This window comes from Pristiophorus japonicus, chromosome 9 (genome assembly GCF_044704955.1).
Source record: "Pristiophorus japonicus isolate sPriJap1 chromosome 9, sPriJap1.hap1, whole genome shotgun sequence".
Lineage (NCBI taxonomy): Eukaryota > Metazoa > Chordata > Chondrichthyes > Pristiophoridae > Pristiophorus > Pristiophorus japonicus.
The window spans coordinates 128,061,310-128,085,773 of NC_091985.1; the positions used below are offsets into that span (position 1 = coordinate 128,061,310).

Sequence of the window (24,464 nt, forward strand, 5' to 3'; positions counted from 1 at the left end):
TAGCCAAGTTTGCTGATGATACAGAGATGGGAGGAAAAGCAATGTTTGAGGAGGACACAAAAAATCTGCAAAAGGACATAGACAGGCTAAGTGAATGGGCAAAAATTTGCCAGATGGAGTATAGTGAGGTCATGCACTTTGGCAGAAAAAATCAAAGAGCAAGTTATTACTTAAATGAAGAAAAATTGCAAAGTGCTGCAATACAGCGGGACCTGGGGGTACTTGTGCATGAACCACAAAAGGTTAGTATGCAGGTACAGCAAGTGATCAGGAAGGCCAATGGGATCTTGGCCTTTATTGCAAAGGGGGTGGAGTATAAAAGCAAGAAAGCCTTGCTACAGTTATACAGGGTATTGGTGAGGCCACACCTGGAATACACGTACAGTTTTGGTTTCCATATTTACGAAAGGATATACTTGCGTTCGAGGCAGTTCCGAGAAGGTTCACTAGGTTGATTCCGGAGATGAGGGGGTTGACTTATGAGGAAAGGTTGAGTGGGTTGGGCCTCTACTCACTGTAATTCAAAAGAATGAAAGGTGATCTTATCGAAATGTATAAGATTATGAGGGGGCTTGACAAGGTGGATGCAGAGAGGATGTTTCTATTGATAGGGGAGACTAGAACTAGAGGGCATAATCTTAGAATAAGGGGCCGCCCATTTGAAACTGAGATGAGGAGGAATTTCCTCTCTGAGGGTTGTAAGTCTGTGGAATTTGCTGCCTCAGAGAGCTGTGGAAGCCGCGACATTGAATAAATTTAAGACAGAGATAGCTTCTTAACCAATAAGGGATTAAGGGGTTATGGGGTGCGGGCAGGGAAGTGGACCTGAGTCGAAGTCGAAGTGGACCTGAGTCAGCCATGATCGTATTAAATGGCGGAGCAGGCTGGAGGGGCCTTATTGGCCTACTCCTGCTCCTATTTCTTAGGTTCTTATGAATACGGAATAGGGTGATCTCCTGGACTAATTTTAATTGCCTGGATGGGTCGGAGAGGAATTTTCCCAGATTTTTTTCCCTCACAATTGGCCTGGATTTTTATCTGGTTTTTGCCTCTCCCAGGAGATCACATGGCGCCGGTTGGGGTGGAATGTTGTCGGGTAAGGGGTGTCGCAGTTGTGTGGAACGCACTGGTTGGGCTGGGTGCTCTTTACCTTTCCGCCATTGTTCATTTTTCATAGGTTTGTATGTAACCTTCAGGGCTGCTGTCCGAGGGCCGTGCAGCTCTTTGTCGGCCAGCGCGGAGACGATGGGCCGAAATGGTCTCCTTCCGTGCTGCAAATTTTTATGTTTCTATAAGGGAGGGTATCAAATTGAAAACAAAGGCATATAATGTGGCCAACACTAGTGGGAGGCCAGAGGATTGGAACATTTTTAAAGCCAGCAGAGAACGACTAAAACAATTATTAAGAGAGGGAAGATAGATTATGAAAGTAAACTAGCATGAAATATAAAAACAGATAGTAAGAGTTTCTACAGGTACATAAAAAGGAAAAGAGTGGCTAAAGTAAATGTTGGTCCCCTAGAGGATGAAACTAGGGAATTAATAATGGAGAACAGGGAAATGGCAGAGACGTTGAACAAATATTTTGTATCGGTCTTCACGGTAGAAGACACTAAAAACATCCCAATTATGGATAATCAAGGGGCTATAGGGAGGGAGGAACTTACTACTTCATTAGTGATAGTGATTGTATTAATAGGTAAAATAATGGGACTAAAGGCGGACAAGTCCCCTGGACCTGATGGCTTACATCCTCGAATCTTAAGAGAAGTGGCTGCAGAGATAGTGGATGCATTGGTTGTAATCTACCAAAATTCCCTGGATTCTGGGGTGGTCCCAGTGGATTGGAAAACTGCAAATGTAACGCCCCTATTTAAAAAAGGAGGCAGACAAAAAGCAGGAAACTTTAGCCTAACATCTGGCGATGCAAAAATGCTGGTGTCCATTATTAAGGAAGCAGTAGCAGGATATTTGGAAAAGCATGATTCAATCAAGCAGAATCAGCATGGTTTTATGAAAGGGAAATCACGTTTGACAAATTTGCTGGAATTCTTTGAGGATGTAACAAGCAGGGTGGATAAGGGGGAACCAGTGGATATGGTGTATTTGGATTTCCAGAAGGCATTCGATAAGGTGCCACATAAGAGGTTACTGCACAAGATAAAAGGGTTGGGGGTAATATATTAGCATGGATCGAGGATTGGCTAGCAGAAAATAGAGAGTCGGGATAAATGGGTCATTTTCTGGTTGGCAAACTGTGACTAGTGGGATGTCGCAGGGATTGGTGTTGGGTCCTCAACTATTTACAATCTAAATGACTTGGATGAAGGGATTGAGCGTAATGTAGCCAGGTTTGCTGATGATACAAAGATGGGTGGGAAAGCAAATTGTGAGGAGGACACAAAAAATCTGCAAAGGGATTTAGACAGGCTCAGTGAGTTGGCAAAAAATTGGCAGATGGAGTATCATGTGTGAAAATGTGAGGTTATCCACTTTGGCAGAAATAATAGAAAAGCAAATTATAATTTAAATGGAGAAAAATTGCGAAGTGCTGCAGTACAGAGAGACCTGGGGGTCCTTGTGCATGAATCACAAAAAGTTAGTATGCAGGTACAGCAAGTGATCAGGAAGGCAAATGGAATGTTCGCCTTTATTGCAAGGGGGATAGAGTATAAAAGCAGAGAAGTCTTGCTACAACTGTACAGGGTATTGGTAAAGCCACACCTGGAGCACTGCATACAGTTTTGGTCTCCCTATTTAAGGAAGGATATACTTGCATTGGAGGCTGTTCAGAGAAGGTTCACTAGGTTGATTCCGGAGATGAGGGGGTTGAGCCTTTCCACGTTGGAGTTCAGAAGAATGAGAGGTGATCATATTGAAACTTATAAGATAATGAGGGGGCTCGACAAGGTGGATGCAGAGAGGATAGTTCCACTCATAGGGGAAACTGAAATTAGGGGACATAGTCTTAGAATAAGGAACCATCCATTTAAAACTGAGATGAGGAGGAATTTCTTCTCTGAGAGTTGTAAATCTGTGGAATTCTCTGCCTCAGAGAGATGTGGAGTCTGGGTCATTGAATATATTTAAAGTGGAGATGGACACATTTTTGGGCGATAAGGAAGTAAAGTGTTATGGGGAGCGTGCAGGGAAGTGGAGCCGAGTCCATGATTAGATCAGCTATGATCTTATTGAATGGCGGAATAGGCTCGAGTGGCCAATTGGTCTACTCCTGCTCCTGTTTCTTATGTTATTATGTTCCTGCTCTCTGTTTTCTGTCTGTTAACCAATCCTCACTCCATACTAGTATGTTACCCCTAATCCCATGAGCCCTAATTTTGTTTTGTAACCTCTTGTGTGACACCTTTATCGAATGCCTTCTGAAAATCCAAATACACCATCTCCACTGGTTACCTCTTATCTATTCTGCAAGTTATAACCTCAAAGAACTCTTAACAAATTTGTCAAACAGGATTTTCCTTTCATAGATCTGTGTTGACTCTGCCCAATCCGATTATTATTTTCTAAGTGCCCTGTTACCACATACTTAATAATAGATTCTAGCAGTTTCCCTACTATTGATGTCAGGCTAACTGGTCTGTAATTTTGTGTTTTCTCTCTCACTCCTTTCTTAAATAGTGGGGTTACATTTGCTACCTTCCAATCCGTGGGAACCTTTCCAGAATCTATGGAATTTTGGAAGATGACAACCAATGCATCCACTATCTCTGTAGCCACCATTTCAAAACCTTAGGATATAGGCCATCAGGTCCAGGGGATTTCTCGGCTTTCAGTCCCATTAATTTCTCCAGTACTATTTTTTCTCTACTAATACTCATTTCATTTAACCCTTCGTTCTCTACTATTTCTGGGAGGTTTTTTTGCATCTTCCGTGAAGACAGACACAAAGTATTTGTTTAATTTCTCTGCCATTTCCTTATTCCCCATTATAATTTCTCATAAGCAATATGACAAGACTCGCCATTGTATTGTTCTCCTTTTCCGGCTCACAGCTGTCTGCCCATTGCCTTTTACCATGCAGATCGGCTTATACATAGTCCCACCATAGTAGCTTCTGCAATCTGTGAGATTCGACCCCCATCCCCCACCAACCGTAGACTGATTCCATCACTGGGATCAGATTTTGTTTGTGTGATGGTTTGCAAGAAAAGTTGCCTTTCATTTTTATATAGTGCACAAGTGCGACGTCATTTAATTGTACAACATGCATCATTGCCACAACCTAATTTTTGATGGATTATAATTTTGTATTTGTGGTGTTTATATTTTGATTCTGATTTCTGTGTAGGTTAAAAATGCAGAGGGACTGAGTGATGATGAGATTCCATCAGATGTAGATTTGAATGATTCTTTCTTCACAGAAGAACTGGGGCAATCAGGTAAATGGAAAAATTACATCTTTGTAGATCATACCTGGATGCAGCAATTCTCCTCAGCCAATTTCCTGTATTCACTGTTTCAACCGATATGTTCCAACATTAACAGAAAGGCAACAAAATTATGTTCAAAATAATATTTTAAACTGTATGATTTTAGTGGTACTCTGGTAAGCCCCATCCATTCTTCAAATCCTCTTGAAAGTAAGAAAATAGTCCACCTTTAATATTTGTGCACGCAAGTTATTGCTGCTTATAGGGCATTGTTTTGTAATAACTATGAGGGTGACCAGTTCACTTTGATTTTTATATCAAATAATCGCAGAATCTTTATTTAAAACATGTGAAGCTCCTATGGTAAAAGCAATTCAAAATGATCTTTTATGTAAATTTTAACATAACTCAACTGCTATGTGACTAAACCTGGACCAACAAGAAAGAAATAGTGTTTTTTCTATGTTGAAAGGTATGACAATCTGGTTAGATGTGTGTAAATTTGTATTATATGTATTATATTTGTATGTACATTTTGTTTAGGCAATATACAGGTCCCTTTCTAAAGTAGTGCAGTGATTAGGGATTATTTCTTGCTTTGAAACTTCTTGTTTGACCTTACAGCTTTTATTGTCGTAAGAACATGGAATAAGATAATTATTCCATATTTGTACGCAAACTTTCATATTTATTGGTCACACTCCTAAATTATGTCACTCTATTCCCAGAATAACAATGAAAATCATAATAGGCAGATTAGATACTGTTTTCTGAAATTTATTTGTGATTGTATTTTGTTTACCTGCTTATAATCATCATAGGCGGTCCCTCAGAGTCGAGGATGACTTGCTTCCTCACTAGAAATGAGTTCTCAGGTGACTGAAGAGTCCATTGCAGGACCTACAGTTTCTGTCCCGGGAGTGCTGCAAACGGTGGTGAAGGTACAGATGTGTGGGGTGCCTGGGTTGCCATGCGCTCCTTCCACTGTCGACGCTTGACTTCAGCTTGCCCTCGGCGAAGAGACTCGAGGTGTTCAGCGCCTTCCCAGAGTCTTTTCCTCCACTTTGGGCGGTCTTGGGCCAGGGATTCCCAGGTGTTGGTGGGGATGTTACATTTTTAAAAGGAGGTTTTGAGGATGTCCTTGAAGCAATTCCTCTGTCCACTTGGGGCTTGCTTGTCGTGTCAGAGCTCTGTGAAGAGTGCTTGTTTTCGGAGTCTCGTGTCAAGCATGCGGGTGATGTGGCCTGTCCAGCAGAGCTGATCGAGCATGGTCAATGCTTCGATGCTGGAGATGTTGGCCTGAGCGAGGACACTGACGTTGTGTGCATACCTGCCAATGGATTTGCAGGATCTAGCAGAGGCAATGTTGGTGGTACTTCTCCAGTGTTTTGAGGTGCCTGCTGTACATAGTCCATGTATCTGAGCCATATAGGAGGGCGGGTATCACCTGAGCTTGGTGCCAGGTTTGAGGTCCTGGTTTTCAAACACTCTCTTCCTCAGGCGACCGAAGGCTGCACTGGCACACTCGTGTTGGACCTTGTCATCGATGTATGCCTTTGTTGACCGTAGGCTCCCGAGGTATGGAAAATGGTCCACGTAGTCCAAGGTCTCGTCGTGGATTTTGATAACCGGTAGAGGACCTTTGTCTTACGGATGTTTAGTCTAAGGCCCATGCTCTCGTACGCCTCGATGAAGGTGTTGACAATGGCTTGGAGTTCGGCCTCCGAGTGTGCGCAGACACAGGCATCGTCTGCGTAGTGTAGTTCGATGACGGAGGATGGAACAACCTTGGATCTGGCCTGGAGGCGGCAGAGATTGAACAGATTCCCATTCATCCTGTAATTTAGCTCCGCTCCACTCCAGCGGGGAGCATTGCAGCAAGGAAGATCGAGAAGAGCGTTGGTGCGAAGACACAGCCTTGCTTGACCCCTGTCCGAACATGGAATGGGTCTGTGGTGGATCTGTTGGTCAGGATCACAGCTTGCATGTCATTGTGGAGCAGGCGGAGAATGGTGACAAACTTTTAGGGCAGCCAAATCTGAGGAGGACGCTCCATAATCCCTCAGTGTAGAAGGCTTTTGTGAGGCCGAAGAAAGCCATGTACAGGGGTTGGTACTGTTCCAAGAATTTCTCTTGTATCTGCCGCATAGTGAAGATCATGTCCATTGTGCCCCTTAGTGGGCGGAATCCGCATTGCGACTCTGGGAAGAGTTCTTCAGCCACAGGAAGAAAGCGATTGAGGAGGATTCTTGCGATGATTTTTCCGGTGGTCGACAGGGAGATTCCTCTGTAGTTACCGCAGTCAGACTTGTCACCTTTCTTAAAGATGGTCACGATTACAGCATCTCTGAGATCTCCTGGCATGATCTCCTCCTTCCAGATAAGAGAGATGAGGTCATGGATCCACGCCAGTAGTGCTTCTCCGCCATGTTTCAGTGTTCCGGTGGGGATTCCATCTGCTCCTGATGACTTGTTGTTGTTCAGTTGTTGGATGGCCTTTTCAACCTCGTGCCAGGCTGGGATGGTGGCGGTAGCATGCTGTGGGGTGGAGTCGAGGGCACTCATGTCGAAGACAGAGTCTCGGTTGAGGAGATCCTCAAAGTGCTCCTTCCAGTGGGCACTGACTGTCTCTATGTCCTTGATGAGCACCTCTCCGTTCTTGGCCAGTAGTGGGGTAGGGCCTTGGGTGCTTGGGCCATAGATTGTCTTGATTGCGCTGAAGAATCCTTGCACATCGTGGTTGTCAGCTAGCTGCTAGATTTCTTGAGCATTCCCCACCCACCATCTGTTCTTTAGGTCGTGGGTTTTCCGTGGGACCTCTTCAGGCGTCTGTAGAGTTGTTTTCTTGCTCTCGAGTTGTGTTGCTGCTTCTAGTCCAAGAATGCCTTGCGTTTGTGGCATATGAGCTCCTGGATCTCCTGGTTGTTCTCGTCAAACCAGTCTTGGTGTTTCTCCTGGTCGAGTGACCGAGTGTCTCTTCGCAGGTGCATTTCTTAATTCGTTGTGTGAAGTGCTTTGAGATATTTCAAAAATATGAATTGTTTATTCAACCAAAGATTTAATACTGAACAAATCTCTTTTTTTTTCTCTTGTAGCACTGCAGCAAAAGAAAATGAGTAAAAAGATCAAAAAGTCAATGAATAAAGTGCTAACGCTGGAGGAGGAAGCTGATTTAGAAAGGGAAAAGGTCAGAAAATACTCCGTGTTGAAAATTTGTGCTACATAGTGTATATTGGTATGAATATGAAATGTCTATCTTTCGGATGTGATGCTAAACCGAGGCTCCGTCTGCCCAGTCAGGTTTACATTAAAGATATCCTGGCGCCCTTTGAAGAAGAGCAAGGGATTTTTCCCAGTACCTTGTCAATATTTATCCCTCATTCAACACCACCAAAAACTGATTATTTGGTCATTGATCTAATTGCTGTTTGTGAGAGCTTGCTGTTTGCAAATGCTACTGCATTTTCCTACATTACAACAGTGGTGACACTTCAAAAGTATTTCATTGGCTGTGAAACACCTTTGGACCTTCTGAAATCGTGAAAGGCACGATATATAAATCCTAGTTCTTCACTTCTTCCTTTCTTTCCTTCCCTCCCTCCCTCCCTCTCATTAAATGGCTGACAGTTTTATCCAAGCTGTCTGTCTACAGGGAAATGTCAAAAATTAACAATTAAATGTAAGATTTAAATGCGTCGTACACAGGGAAAATAATTTACATGCTAATAAAGTTTTGCTTTGCTTTTTCGTTTCTTCGCCTTTCTCTGCTTTTTCATCTATTTCTTTATCTTTTCTGACTTTCCTCTGTTGGGTGGATTGTGGTGATTCCTCTGCCTCAATTGCGCGACCACAGGAGGAACTAGTGATAATTCTACTTGACTTTTAAGAATTTGGATGACCTCAAAGTGGTTAGGAGCTACTGCAATGTAAACAGTTGACAGCTAGCATGGTTTAACATCTGGACTAATGGATAGCGTATCCATCATAAGGGGATTTCTATCCATCTGGGCCCTCTGCCTCTGTTCCTTTTTGCCTTAATTAGCAGATTTACAAATTATTAAATTGTTCTGTGAATAATGTTTAGTCAACTTACAACACAAAATATTTCATTATCAGGCGAAAATGGCCTTGCTTATGATGGACGATGACGAGGAAGACCGAGGACATTTCAATTATGACAAAATAGTGGAACAGCAGAATCTTAGCAAGAAGAAAAAGAAGAAATTAATTAAAAATCAGGGGATCCTGGAAAAAGACAATTTTCAGGTAATCATTATTCATTTAACAGTGCAATGTTCTAAGATTACTTTACTTTATGATCAAGATTAACCTTACCCAGATACGGCATCTTACTTTGTATCATATTTGTATTTGTCACAAATATAAATGTCCTGCTGTGGATTACTGATATGAGGTTCGTGTTAAAATAGAGTGACAAGACAATGTAACAGGATAGGGCACAAAGAATCTGACCCTGAAAACTTGTTCTTAAAACTCCTGATCACTGTCTATAGCACCATTTTGCTGTGTTGCCAATTAAAGGGTGGGTAATGGTCTCCTGGTCCATAGAGGGGAAGATGGGCAGGACCGAGGGTGGGTCTAAGGTATGAAGGACAAAGACCGGATGGATTGCTTCCCAGTTGTAATTTGTTAGCTGCTAGTAAATTTTTGATGATCTAATTAGGGACTATAATGGCGACTGATGGGTGTTTTTGTTTCTGCCCCATACACTCCCACTGGTTGCCCTCTGCAACTTCATTAGTTGACCGCATTGTCAATTAAATGTTTCAGACAAATTAAGAAACATAGAAATGACTCTATGGTCACAGCAACCATTACAAGCACAATTTTACTCACACAAAGGCAATTCTATTACAGTTTAAGTAAATACTGTCCTTAAACAATTACTTCTAATTTTCTCCTTTAACCCCTCCCAGTATATTTTCAATGGTAGTCAGTAGTCAGAATGACTTGTATAGTAGCCTACAAGGAAATACTTCTAAAGCTCTTTGGAGTACTTCGTGATATACAACAAACTTGTTGGGATACATTGGGCCCAAATGTCCCCAGGAGTTGCTCCATTATTTTTGGAGCAACTTGATTTTTCTGGTGTATCTTTTTAGTTGCAATTCTGGCCATTTAATTTGCGCTAGTGTAAGTTAGTTAGGTTTTCTTTTAATTTCGTTTTTTTATCAAAAGGTGGCGTTCCCAGCCACTTATGCCTGTTTTGGCCATTTAAGCAAGTTTGGCCAGCAAATAGTTGCTCCAAACTAACTTAGGCCAGTGTATGTTGGCACTTCTGTCCGCACAGAAAAACCTTACATAGAGTTAAGGAATCAGCGCAAGTAACTACATTTAAAGCATCACCCAGCACCAAACAAAGCACAAAAAGTAATAAGCATTCAATAAAAAATAAAGAACTGAAGTAAATAATTAAATTAACAAGTAAAGAACTGAAGTAAGTCCTACCTTGAACTAAAGTCGGCAGCAGCTGTCCATGTGGGAGTTCCTTCAGCCTGGGGTAGGTGCGAGAGAACGCGACATCTTAAGGGGGCGGCAGGGGAGAGGGAGGGAGAATGCTCAATGCGGCAGCGGGGGGCGGTGCTAAACGCGGCAATTTAAGGGGGGGAGGTTGGGAGAAGGCTAAACTCGGCAGGCTTGGGGGGGGGGGGGCAGGGGGTGGTGGTGGTGACGAGGAGGGAGAGAGAAGTCACATGACTGAAGGGGGGGGGAGCGGAGAGAACAAAAGACCTTTGGGTGTCTTACCTTCAGGCTCCAAAAATCAATCAAGCACCAAAAATCACACTCGAGGCTTTCCCTTTAAAAATGGGCGATTGCCAATGTTAATACACCATTGCGCATGCACGACTGCTCCATCGCGCATGCGCAACGCTGCTGGCACTGAAACAGACGCTGGACTCTCGCCCCGCCCCCCTACCGGCTCTGTTTAGCCAGCACGGCCCTAGCTCCGCCCCTCCCACTCTGTGCTGCACCACGTTGCAGGTAAACAACACCCGAGGATCAGCCAGAATCGTGAGTTAATTTTTCTGCGCACTTTTTCTAGCAGAACCGGCGTACGATCAGGGGGTGGAAACTATTTCCTCCAGTGGGAACTCCAGGATAAGAAGGCAATATCTTAAAATTAGAGCTTGGCTATTTAGGAGTGAAATCAGGAAGCACTTTTTCACACACACAATAGTGGAAATCTGGAACTCGTTCCCCCAAAAGTATGTGGGTGCTGGATCAATTGAAATTTTCAAGACTTGAGAACGATAAATTTTTGTTGGTAAGGGTGTTGAGGGATATGGAACAAAGGTGGATAAATTTAAGTCAGGTACAGAACCACCATAATCTAATTGAATGGGGGGGACAGGCTCTGGGTGCTGAAAGTCTTGTTCCTATTTAATTAAATAGCAAAAGTAAACACAGAACAACGCTTTCAGATATGACCGCATAGCAGGACAAGAGGACACAAGTTCAAGGTTGTGAAAGGAAAGTTTGTTTTTGCACAAGTGATCAGCTGGAATTCGGTTACCAAGGATGGTAATTGAAACCAGCATTTATTTAAGAAACAGCTGGGTTCTGTAATGGGGAGATGGTAGGGTTGGTAGTTTGGAAGGGTGAAATAAATGGGCCTATTTTGTCCAAACCTATCTTGTAATCTGCTAATGTGGAGAATTGGGGTGAAATGCAGTTGGATGTTGAAGTGCAGGACGTGGCAGGGCATACCAAAATTCCCTGGATTATGGGGAGGTCCCAGCAGTTTGGAAAACTGCAAATGTAATGCCCCTATTTAAAAAAGGAGGCAGACAAAAAGCAGAAAACTATAGACCAGTTAACCGAACATCTGTGGTTGGGAAAATGTTGGAGTCCATTATTAAAGAAGCAGTAGCAGGACATTTGGAAAAGCAAAATTCATTCAGGTAGAGTCTTAGAGTCTTAGAGATTTAGGAAGGGGAAGTCATGTTTGACAAATTTGCTGGAGTTCTTTGAGGATGTAACGAACAGGGTGGATAAAGGGGAACCAGTGGATGTGGTGTATTTGGACTTCCAGAAGGCATTTGACAAGGTGCCACATAAAAGGTTACTGCACAAGATAAAAGTTCACGGAGTTGGGGGTAATATATTAGCATGGATAGAGGATTGACTAGCTAACAGAAAATAGAAAGTCGGGATAAATGGTTCATTCTCTGGTTGGTAACTAGTGCTGGGACCCCAACTATTTACAATCTATATTAATGACTTGGAAGAAGGGATTGAGCGTAACGTAGCCAAGTTTGCTGACGATACAAAGATGGGAGAAAAAGCAATGTGTGAGGAGGTCACAAAAAATCTGCAAAAGGACATAGACAGGCTAAGTGAGTGGGCAAAAATTTGGCAGATGGAGTATTAATGTTGGAAAATATGAGGTCAGCACTTTGGCAGAAAGAATCAAAGAGCAAGTTATTATCTAAATGGAGAAAGACTGTAAAGTGCCATAGTACAGCGGGACCTGGGGGTAGTTGTGCATGAAACACAAAAGGATAGTATGCAGGTACAGCAAGTGATCAGGAAGGCCAATGGTATCTTTGCCTTTATTGCAAAGGGGATGGAGTATAAAAGCAGGCAAGTCTTGCTACAGCTATATAAGGTATTGGTGAGGCCACACCTGGAATACTGTGTGCAATTTTAGTTTCCATATTTACGAAAGGATATACTTGCTCTGGAGGCACTTTAGAGAAGGTTCACTCGGTTGATTCTGGGGATGAGGGAGTTGACTTATGAGGAAAGGTTGAGTAGGTTGTGCCTCTACTCATTGGAATTCAAGTGATCTTATCGAAACGTATAAGATTATGAGGGGGCTTGACAAGGTGGATGCAGAGACGATGTTTCGACTGATGGGGGAGACTAGAATTAGAGGGCATGATCTTAGAATAAGGGGCTGCCCATTTAAAACAGAGATGAGGAGAAATTTCTTCTCTGAGGGTTGTAAATCTGTGGAATTCGCTGCCTCAGAGAGCTGTGGAAACTGGGACATTGAATAAATTTAAGACAGAAATAGACAGTTTCTTAAACGATAAGGGGTTATGGGGAGCGGGTGGGGAAGTGGAGCTGAGTCCATGATCAGATCAGCCATGATCTTATTGAATGGTGGAGCAGGTTCGAGGGGCCGTATGGCTTACTCCTGCTCCTATTTCTTATGTTCTTATGTGGTTAGAAAGTATATTGTGTAAAATGTATTACATGAAATGAGGAGGGAGGGGACATAGAAACATAGAAAATAGGTGCAGGAGAAGGCCATTCGGCCCTTCGAGCCTGCACCACCATTCAATATGATCATGGCTGATCATGCAACTTCAGTACCCCATTCCTGCTTTATCTCCATATCTCCTGATCCCTTTAGCTGTAAGGGCCACATCTAACTCCCTTTTGAATATATCCAACAACTTTCTGTGGTAGTGAATTCCACAGGTTCACAATTCTCTTGAGTGAAGAAGTTTCTCCTCATCTCGGTCCTAAATGGCTTACCCCTTATCCTTAGACTGTGAACCCCTGGTTCTGGACTTCCCCAACATCGGGAACATTCTTCCTGCATCTAACCTGTTCAATCCCGACATATACAAGTATCACAAGGAACTTCACCCAATACTTTTAAGTTTTATGATTTGATGCCCACCTAGCGACATTTGTAAAGGGCACATAAACTTTACAGTAACAAAACCAATATTAATGTGTGTTTCTGTTCTTTTACAAAATTTCCTATTTCAAGTAGTTTTTTAATTTGTCTTTTCTCTAAGATTCCCTGCATCAATCACCATTGTTCTAAAATTCTTGGTGGTAATTTTTCTCTCCTTGGCATCAGTGAAAATATCTTGGTGTCACCTTGCATCTCCCAACATAGCCTTATATGTTTCTTTTCATTACAACGTAACCCAGTCCTCCTTGGCTCTTCCATGTGAACATATATAGAAAATGTTAATATTTTATTAGAATCTAAACTATATCTTGCTGGTTGTAGCAGATGTTTAACAGGGTCAGAACTCAGGTTTAAGTTTGACTACAGTTTCAGTTGATTAAGGCATGGTTTTAATCCAGTCATATCCACATCTGTTTGCCTGATGTATCCTATTTAAACATAGGCTGCTTATTCAATTCTATCTAATAGCTCATCTAAAGTGACAGAGTGAATTATGTAAATTAACATGACGTGTTAAATGGATGCCTCCAACAGTCCACTGCCAATTTATGTGCCCCTGTAAACAGTACCAAAGTACCAAAACCCACCTCTGGAGGGACTTCATGCAGTGCCTCCAACTGTTGGTTGTCTCCAACCAGTAAAAGCCACAAGCTGCTATCACCAGCACATAACTTGGGTTCATCATTTGGATTTGGCCACAGGCAGGCTTAACTCTCGGGAAAGGTCCAATGAGTCTATAACTTTTGTGATTTTGAACTGATTGCTTTTGCAGATGCGGTCAGGTAATAATTTATGAATTCTGAGCAACAGCAAACACACAGTTGTTCAATTGGTGCTGTATCTACTCCAAAGTATAAACTGGCCAGAATCAGTAGTCAGGGAACTGGGTTATATTATGGAACTACTTTCATTGGAAGTGAATCCTTTAATTTAAAGAGCACTTTTTGCAGTGGTGGATTTTTCCAAACTGACCTTTTTTCTTAAGGGTCCCTGAAATTACACAATTGTCAATTTTTTACCCTTTCACTTGGGCTAATGTTTCTATTAAAAGTTTGTTGCAGGACAGAAAATAGTGGTTAATAACTTTTTTAACTGGATGAATGTAAGCAGTGCTATACCTCTGGGGTCAGTATTGGGACCAGGATGGACGTAAGCAATGTTCTACGTCCAGGGTCAGTATTGGGGCCAGGTTGAATGTAAGATTGGATGAGGGTTTCAGCAGCAGATGAGCTAAGGCAGGGGCGGTCAATGTTACGGAGATGGAAATGAGTAGTTTTAGTTATGCTGCGGATATGTGGCCGGAAGCTCATTTCAGGGTCAAATATGTCGTCTAGGTTGTGAACAGTCTGGTTTAGCCTCAAATAGATGCTAGGGAGAGGGATGGAATCAGTGGTTAGGGAACACAGTTTGCGGCGAGGACCGAAGACAATGATATTTAATTGGAGAACATTTCTGCTCATCCAGTACTGACAATTTAACATAGAAACATAGAAAATAGGTGCAGGAGTAGGCCATTCGGCCCTTTGAGCCTGCACCGCCATTCAATGAGTTCATGACTGAACATGCAACTTCAGTACCCCATTCCTGCTTTCTCGCCATACCCCTTGATCCCCCTAGTAGTAAGGACTACATCTAACTCCTTTTTGAATATATTTAGTGAATTGGCCTCAACAACTTTCTGTGGTAGAGAATTCCACAGGTTCACCACTCTCTGGGTGAAGAAGTTTCTCCTCATCTCGGTCCTAAATGGCTTACCCCTTATCCTTAGACTGTGACCCCTGGTTCTGGACTTCCCCAACATTGGGAACATTCTTCCTGCAGATTTAGACACTAAGGAGGGGTGAAGAGAAGTGGTGGAAAGGTAGAGCTTTATATCGTCAGCGTACATGTGGAAACTGACTCTCGTGTTTTCGCATGATATCGCCAAGGGGCAGCATATAGATGAGCAATAGGAGGGGGCCAAGGATAGATCTTTTGGGGACACCAGATGTAACAATGCGCGAGTGGGAAGAGAAGCCAGTCCAGATTTTCTGACTACGATTAGATAGATAAGAATGGAACCAGGCGAGTGCAGTCCCTCTCAGTTGGACGATGGTGGAGAGGCGTTGGAGGAGGATGGAGTGGTCAACTGCATCAAAGGCTGTAGACAGGTCCAGCAGGATGAGGAGGGATAGTTTACATTTGTCACATTCACAAAGGATGTAATTTGTGACTTTGATGAGAGCCATTTCGGTACAGTGGCAGGGGCGGAAACCAAATTGAAGGGATTCAAACATGAAGTTCCGGAAAAGATGGGCACGGATTTGTGAGGTGACAACACGTTCAAGGACTTTGGAGAGGAAAGGGAAGTTGGAGATGGGGCGGTAGCTAGCAAGCACAATGGGGTCAAGGATTTTTTTGCGGAAAGGGGTAATGACCGCAGATTTGAAGGAGAGGGGGACAGTAGCTGAGAGAAGCGTTAACAATGTCGGCTAACATGGGAGCCAGAAAAGGAAGTTTCGTGGGAATAGGGTCAAGGGAGCAGGAAGTGGGTCTCATGGACAAGATGAGCGTAGAGAGGTCAAGCGGGGAGATCAGAGAGAAATCATTGAACATATTGTAAAGCTGGACAGATAGAGCAAAGATTTAAGACTTTATGTTTGAGAAATCATTGTTTTGTTACAGGTGGATGTTGCTGATCCAAGGTTTCAAGCCATGTACACTTCGCACCTGTTTAACCTGGACCCTTCAGATCCTGGTTTTAAGAAGACTGTTGCCACGCAGTCTATTCTGAAAGAAAAGTCAAGGCAACGACAAGAGCAGCAGAAGCAGGCAGCATCTCTCAACAGGGAGAAGAGTGAGGTTACTGGCGAAGAGACGACGATAGCAATCAAGAAACCTGTAGACCATGCACTTTCTTTGCTTATAAAATCAGTGAAAGCAAAAACAGAACAGTTTCAGGCCCGAAAGAAACAAAAAACTGTTACATAATCTGTGTACAAAAAGAACATAATTCACTCTTTCTAATTGCTACAAATTAACTTCTGAATTTCAATCTCTGACAATGTACGTATTTAATAACAACACTGGGAATCAAGTTTACTAAAAATAAGTTGTTGAGATAGTTTTAATTACTTCTCCAGGTTTCAATGTGATGCTCTGACGGCTTCATTCTAAATTCATAGTTTACGAGATCCTGCAGGATGAACATCATCATTGTTAATAGAGTGATTTATTTTTTTACCAACAGTTGCATTTCAATTAAATTCTTCTTTCCACTGCTGGAAACCAAAGCTTTGAAGAGTGTGTGCAGCAGTTCTTATATTGTTCTCGTCCATATGTCCTTTGATCATACTAATAGTAAGGTGTATTTCTTTTATATCATCACTAGAAAGGTGCTTTCTATTAGGAAAGGCTTCTATATGAAAGCAAATAGAAAAAAAATAGCTGAAGGTCAAACTTTGGAAGGTTAAATTCACAAAAGCTTTTAATTTGTGTCAGATAAAAATTTGTGATGTTATGGAAAAATATGAACATGTGGTATGCTTTTTATTATGCCCTGTCTTTTCATTTATTATTTTCAGATTAGCAAAAAAAATTCAACATCAAGGTGAAACCTTGCGGAATTCTCCATGTTGGCCAAGTTCTTTTTTGTTCAACAACTAGCCATTTAAATTGAAACAAATAGGAACTTTGTAACAATACAATTAATATACGTATATTTGGATATATTCGAGGGGCTGCAGTTCTTTGGAATTTAATGTAATGTTACATTTTTTGATATAATTAAAAATCATGCATTCATAATGTGTGGATAAGTGTCTGTCACAGTAAAATGTGTCACACTTGCACTTGCTTAATTCAAATATATTCATAAAACATATTGTAGGGGGGTGGGGCATGAAGAGGCAATGTTGATTGCCTCAAATATTACTAAACAAATAGAAAAAAAACCAAGCAGCAAGCAAGGGGAAATGCTTTGTGAAGAATTGGCACTACAAGCAGCAAAAGAACTTGTTCAAAATATTTTTGAATGTGTTTTCAGCCATCATCTTTATCTGCAACCTAGGATATTGTGCAAAAATAGTTAATTTTTAACAAACAGATAAGAAATAAACAAATGGGAACAAAATCATTAAACTTACCCATAGGTGTTAATTTGCTTCATTTGGTAGCGCTGTCGCCACTGAGGGCAAGGATTGTTGGTTCATGGCCTGATCCAGGACTCGAGTACATATTGCAATGAATCAGCCTACATTATATCAAAAGAATGCTGGATTGTCAAAGGTGCCATCTTTTAGATGAGATGTTGATGGTATAGCAATGGGGGGGTAGTGGGGGAGCGGTGGCGGATGCACGAGGTCAGAGTTGGAGGAACAGCGAGTACTGAGGGGGTTTAGTGCTGGAAGAAGGGATGAAAGGCCAAAGTCTAGGCATTTAGGAGTTTGAAAGTGCAGTTGCAAGTGACTTGAGGGAGAATTTTCTTTGGGGGCAAATGCGCAAGGAAGTGAGGTTGGATAAGAGTAGGGGTGGTGAGAGATAAGAAAGTGGTTGGAAATGGCCTACCTATGATAGAGACCATGGGAGTCGAAAGGTCATGTGAGGTAGCTGTATCAAGGGAATGACTGTTAATATAATTAGGAATGTTTGTATGAATGAAGTGGGTTGAGATGAAGGCCTCTCTCGCAGCGCTCCCGGCCCCAGACTAAATTTGGCAAAACTTGTATTTTTGCGCTGCAAATCCTCTTGCAACGCCCCCCCTTACCTACGTAAAACCCAAAAGTTTGGCCTAAAAACGGCAGCACAGCGAAAACAATAGGTTTCAAGTATCGCTACTGTTTTCGCCGAAAAAACCCGAAAGCTGAAAATCCGGCCGAAGGTATCTTGCTACAGAATGCAGCCTCTGCCTTGATTGAATTTTTTAATCAATTATTTGCTGACCTACTTCTGCTTCAATAAATTTAAACTACTTCTGCCTGTCCATCTTCAAGTCAGCGATGTACTACTACCTCCTTCGACTTAATATTTGGAAGACTGAAACCATTGTTTCTGGCTCCCAGCATAAACTCTGCTTTCTTGCCATTGATTACACCCCTCCCTCTGGCCAGGTCAGGTTGAACCAGATTGTGTGAAACTTTTTGCTGTTCGACATTGAACTGAGCTTAATAAGGCCACAGTTCTGACCAAATGTCGCAGACCTGAAACGTTAACTCCGTTTCTCTCCACAGATGCTGCCTGACTTGCTGAGATTTCCAGCATTTTCTGTTTTTATTATTATAAGGCCGCATCCTATCTATCACCAAGGCACCCTAATTCCATCGACACAACCTGGACTGCCTCCATCCCTACCTCAACCTCTCCACCTGAGACAATTATCCATGCTTTTGTCACCTCTAGATTGGATTAGTCCAATGCCATTCTTTCTGGCCACTCCCACACTTCACTAACTCTTAATATATACAAAATGTAGCTGCCCGTGTCTCTGTCCTGCACTAAGTTGCACTCTCCGATCATTGCAATCTGCATTGGCTCCTTGTCCCCAAAATTTTAAATTTAAGCTCCTCATCCTCATCTTCAAATCCCTCCTTGCACCAACCTGTCATTGCAACCTCCTGCAACCTTATACCCCCAAACTGATTCATTCAGTTCTCTGACTCTTGCCTTTTATGGTTCTGCCTCAACATATGCTTCATTATTTGTGGCACAGCCTTGTTCCCACTTTTTGGAACTCCCTCCCTCAACCTCTCCAAGCTGTCTTTTAAAAGCCTTCTCAAAACCTTTCCCGAGAGTTAAGCCTGCCTGTGGCCAAATCCAAAGTGGATAACCTCACATTTATCTACATTATACTGCATCTGCCATGCATTTGCCCACTCACCTAACCTGTCCAAGTCACCCTGCAGCCTCTTAGCCTCTTAGCATCCTCCTCACAGCTCACACTGCCACCCAGCTTAGTGTCATCTGCAAACGTGGAGATATTACATTCAATTCCTTTGTCTAAATCATTAATGTATATTGTAAATAGCTGGGGTTCCAGCACTGAGCCCTGCGGCACCCCACTAGTCACTGCCTGCCATTCTGAAAAGGACCCGTTTATTCCTACTCTTTGCTTTCTATCTGCCAACCAGTTCTCTATCCACATCAATACATTACCCCCAAATCCATGTGCTTTAATTTTGCACACTAATCTCTTGTGTGGGATCTTGTCAAAAGCCTTTTGAAAGTCCAAATACATCACATCCACTGGTTCTCCCTTGTACACTCTATTAGTTACATCCTCAAAAATTCTAAAAGATTTGTCAAGCATGATTTCCCTTTCATAAATCCATGCTGACTTGGACCGATCCTGTCACTGCTTTCCAAATGCACTGATATTACATTTTTAATAATTGATTCCAACATTTTCCCCTATGGTTCAGCATCCATTTCCCTGTCTTAATTTTCACTTCTGAATTGCTTTGGGGTGTTTTTTTTACATAAAAGGTGCTCTTTAAATGCAAGTTGTTAGATGCCCTTCCAGATTTTTCTTTAAATAGGAATGTACTTAAGTCACAAAACATCTGGAAAAATTATTCCTTAATTTGTTGTCTTCAGCATACCACTCAAAATGAAACAAAACCAGCCTATCTGGTGGAATATTTCCCGAATGCTTCTTTTCAAAGCATTTCTTGTCAACCCAGTACATGACTTTCCTGTGCCCAACATACCATCCCCCTATCATGGCTTCAGCTGCTGTGGTCAATATTGGCCCTATTTTTACTGCTCCTGAACACTCTTTAAAGATTGTTAACAGAACATAAGAAATAGGAGCAGGAGTAGGCCATTTGGCCCCTTGAGCCTGCTCTACCATTCAATAAGATCATGGCTGATCTGATCCTGGCCTCAACTCCATTTCCCCGCTTGCTCCCCATAATCCTCGACTCCCTTATCATTCAAAAATCTGTCGATCTTCACCTTACATATATTCAAAGACCCAGCCTCCACAGCTCTCTGGGGTACAGAATTCCAAAGATTCACGACCCTGAAAGAAGAAATTCCTCATTTCTGTTTTAAATGGACGACCCCTTATTCTGAAACTATGCCCCCGAGTTCTAGATTCCCCCCTAAGGGGAAACATCCTCTTTGCATCTACCCTGTCAAGCCCCCTTAGAATCTTACATGTTTCAATAAGATCACTTCTCATTCTTCTAAATTCCAAGGAGTAAAGGTCCAACCTGCTCAACCTTTCTTCATATGCTCAACACATCTTTATCTCAGGAATCAACCACGTGAACCTTCCCTGAACTGCCTCCAATGCAAGTATATTCTTCCTTAAATAAGGAGACCAAAACTGTACGCAGTACTCCAGGTGTGGTCTTGCCAACACCCTGTACAGTTGGAGCAGGACGTCCCTACTTTTATACTCCATCCCCTTTGCAATAAAGGCCAACATTCCATTTGCCTTCCTGATTACTTGCTGTACCTGCATGCTCACTTTTTGCATTTCATGCACAAGAATCCCCAGATCCCTTTGTACTGCAGCATTTTGTGATTGCTTCCCATTTAAATAATAATTTGCTTTTTTATTTTTCCTACCAAAGTGGATAACCTCACATTTTCCCACATTATACTCCATCTGCCAAATTTTTGCCCACTCACTGAGCCTATCTATATCCCTTTCTAGATTCTTTGCATCATCCTCACAGCTTGCTTTCCCACCTATCTTTGTATCATCAGCAAATTTGTCTACGTTACACTTGGTCCCTTCATCCAAGTCATTAATATAAATTGTAAATAGTTGATGCCCCAACACTGATCCCTGTGGCACCCCACCAGTTATAGTTTGCCAACCGGAAAATAACCCATTTATCCCAACTCTCTGTTTTCTGCTAGTTAGCCAATCCTCTATCCAGGCTAATATATTCCCCCCAACCCGTGAGCTTTTATCTTGTGCAGTAACCTTTTGTGTGGCACCTTATCGAATGCTTTGTGGAAATCCAAATATACGACATCAACTGGTTCTCCTTTATCCACTCTGCTCATTACAGCCTCAAAGAACTCCAGCAAATTTGTCAACCACGATTTCCCTTTCATAAAACCATGCTGACTCTGCTTGATTGCATTATGATTTTCTAAATGTCCTGCTACTACTTCTTTGATGATGGACTCCAGCATTTCCCAATGACAGATGTTAGGCTAACTGGTCTATAGTTTCCTGTTTTCTGACTCCCTCCTTTCTTAAATAGAGCTGTTACATTTGCGGTTTTCCAGTCTGCTGGGATCTCTCCAGAATTCAGGGAATTTTGGTAGATTACAACCAATGCATCCGCTATATCTGCAGGCACTTCTTTTAACATCCTAGGATGCATGCCATCAGGTCCAGTGGACTTGTCCAACTTTAGTCCCATTAGTTTGCCTCATACTTTGTGATGTATGTAAACCTGTAATTACCATGTCTAACCACCAGAGAGCTTATCCCCTGGAGTCCCAAAGCATCCCACAATCCCTTGGGAGCACCTATAGAGAAGGAGGTCTCACAGGGTGGAGAGGCACTCTGAGATCTGTAATAAAGGACTACGGTCACACTTACTTTGAGCTTGCAGTATCTAGTCTGACTGTTTATCCAAGACATACAACTGGTGACGAGATTCAGATAACGAATCCCAACGCAACAATGCAGAGAACTGTGGCCATCCTGGAGAAATTTTAGGAGGGAGATGATTGGGAAACCTTCGTGGAGCGACTTGACCAATACTTCGTTGCCAACGAGCTGGAAGAAGAAGCTGCCAAACGAAGGGCGATCCTCCTCACCGTTTGTGGGACATCAATGTATGGCCTCATGAAAAACCTGCTCGCTCCAGCAAAAACCACAGACAAGTCGTACGATGAGTTGTACACACTGGTCAGGGAGCATCTAAACCTGAAGGAAAGCATTCTGATGGCGAGGTATCGGTTCTACATGTACAAGAGGTCTGAAGGCCAGGAAGTGGTGAGCTACATCGCCGAGCTAAGGCCTTGCAGGACATTGCGAATTTGAAGGACACTTGGAGCACATGTTCAGGGACTTCTTTGTACTTGGCATTGGCCATGAAGTAATACTTCGCAAACTTTTGACTGTAGAGACCCCAACCTTCAGAAAGCCATAGCGATAGCCCAGGTGTTTATCTCCACCAGTGACAATACCAAACAAATCTCCCAGCACACTAGTGCTGCTGCAAGTACTGTGAACAAAGTAATGTTTTCGAATCGAAATGTACATGGCAGGACATGCACGCCTGTAGCTGCACGTCTGAAGATAACTCAGAGTCCACCATCAAGGGTGGTGAATACAACGCCATTAACACCTTGTTGGCGCTGCAGGGGTGATCATCGATTCCATTCATGCCGCTTCAAAGGATACGTTTGCAAGGGCTGTGGAACAATGGGACACCTCCCCAACGTATGTGCAGGCGAGCTGCAAACCCTGCTAATCCTGCAAACCATCATGTTGCAGAGGACAGATTCACTGTGGATCACAACGAACCAGAGCCTCAGACTGAGGAGGCAGAAGTATATGGGGTACACACATTTACCACAAAGTGTCCCCCGATAATGCTGAAGGTTGAATTAAATGGACTTCCGGTGTCCATGGAGCTGGACACGGACGCAAGCCAGTCCATAATGATTAAAAAGACTTTCGATGTTGTGGTGCAACAAGGCTTCAAGGCCAGTCCTGACTCGCATTCGTACCAAACTTGGAACATACACAAAGGAACTGATTCCCATAATTGGCAGTGGTACCGTAAAGGTCTCCTATGATGGAACGGTGCACGATTTACCACTCTGGGTGGTACCGGGCGATGGCCCCACGCTGTTCGGCAGGAATTGGCTGGGAAATATACGCTGGAACTGGGACGACGTCCGAGCGCTTTCATCCGTCGACAACACCTCATGTGCCCAGGTCCTAAGCAAGTTCCCCTCGCTGTTCGAACCAGGCATCGGGAAGTTCCAAGGAGCAAAAGTGCAGATCCACGTAATTCCAGGGGCGCAACCCATCCATGACAAGGCGAGAGCAGTACCGTACATGCACCTGCAGAACCTGGAGGAGGTGCTTAGTCGGTTTAATCGTGTGGGGCTCAGGCTAAAATGAAGTGCGTTTTCCTGGCACCTGGGGAGAAGAATCGCGGCAGACGGCAACAGGTCCACCGATTCGAAGACGGAGGCAATCAAAAACGCACCAAGACCACAGAACGTGACGGAGCTGCGGTCGTTTCTAGGACTCCTGAACTATTTTGGTAACTTCTTACCGGGTCTTCGCACATTGTTAGAACCCCTGCACTCTTTACTGCGTAAGGGAGATGAATGGGTATGAGGTAAAAGCCAAGAAAATGCCTTTGAGAAAGCTAGGAAGCTGTTTTGTTCAAACAAATTGCTTGTGTTGTACGATCCATGTAAACGTTTGGTACTAGCATGTGATGCGTCGTCGTATGGGGTCAGGTGTGTATTGCAACAAGCTAATGAATTTGGGAAATTGCAACCGGTTGCTTATGCATCCAGAAGTCTGTCTAAGGCCGAGAGGGCCTACAGTATGATCGAAAAAGAAGCATTAGCGTGTGTTTAAAGGGTAAAAAAAATGCATCAATATCTGTTCGGGCTCAAATTTGAATTGGAAACCGACCATAAGCCGCTAATATCCCTTTTCTGAAAATAAGGGGATAAATACGAATGCATTGACCCGCATCCAGAGATGGGCGCTCACGTTGTCCGCATACAACTACGCCATCCGCCACAGGTCAGGCACAGAAAACTCTGCCTATGCTCTCAGTAGGCTGCCACTACCGGGTTGGAGATGGCACAGCCTGCAGATTTAGTTATGGTAATGGAAGCATTCGAGAGTGAGCAATCACCTGTGACCGCCCGACAGATTAGAACCTGGACGAGCCAGGACCCCTTACTGTCCTTAGCAAAAAACTGTGTGCTCCATGGGAGTTGGTCTAGAGTCCCGTTAGATATGCAGGAAGAAATAAAGCCGTACAAGCGGCGCAAAGATGAAATGTCTATACAGGCAGACTGCCTCCTATGGGGTAATTGGGTAGTGGTGCCAAGAAAGGGCAGGGACACTTTCATTAGTGATCGCCACAGTACCCACCCAGGCATTGTAATGATGAAAGCGATAGCCAGATCCCACGTGTGGTGGCCCAGAATTGATGCAGACTTAAGAGTCCTGTGTGCACAAATGTAATACATGTTCCCAGTTAAGCAACGTACCCAGGGAGGCGCCACTAAGTTTATGGTCTTGGCCCTCCAAACCGTGGTCTAGGGTTCATGTCGACTATGCAGGACCATTCTTGGGAAAAATGTTTTTAGTGGTTGTAGATGCGTACTCCAAATGGATTGAATGCGTGATGTCGGCAAGCACGTCTGCTGCCACCATTGAAAGCCTACGGGCTATGTTTGTCACA

General features: G+C 43.1%; 1 protein-coding gene and 1 long non-coding RNA gene across 2 annotated transcripts in view; one reads left to right on the forward strand and one right to left on the reverse strand.

Annotated features, from left to right (window-relative positions):
* LOC139273222 (uncharacterized) overlaps positions 1 to 9,768 on the reverse strand; it is a 41,932-nt gene extending 32,164 nt beyond the window's left edge. The window contains exons 1-2 of the long non-coding RNA XR_011595040.1: positions 8,485 to 9,768; positions 5,194 to 7,488 (exon numbers count right to left, since the gene is read on the reverse strand). This is a non-coding gene — a long non-coding RNA (uncharacterized lncRNA). The remainder of the gene's footprint in view (positions 1 to 5,193; positions 7,489 to 8,484) is intronic.
* Positions 1 to 17,155, forward strand: part of esf1 (ESF1, nucleolar pre-rRNA processing protein, homolog (S. cerevisiae)) — a 95,513-nt gene extending 78,358 nt beyond the window's left edge. The window contains exons 11-14 of the mRNA XM_070889822.1: positions 4,310 to 4,400; positions 7,487 to 7,578; positions 8,508 to 8,657; positions 15,733 to 17,155. Of these exons, the coding sequence (XP_070745923.1) occupies positions 4,310 to 4,400; positions 7,487 to 7,578; positions 8,508 to 8,657; positions 15,733 to 16,038 (639 nt within the window). The 3' untranslated portion in view covers positions 16,039 to 17,155. The remainder of the gene's footprint in view (positions 1 to 4,309; positions 4,401 to 7,486; positions 7,579 to 8,507; positions 8,658 to 15,732) is intronic.
* Positions 17,156 to 24,464: the final 7,309 nt, after the last annotated feature.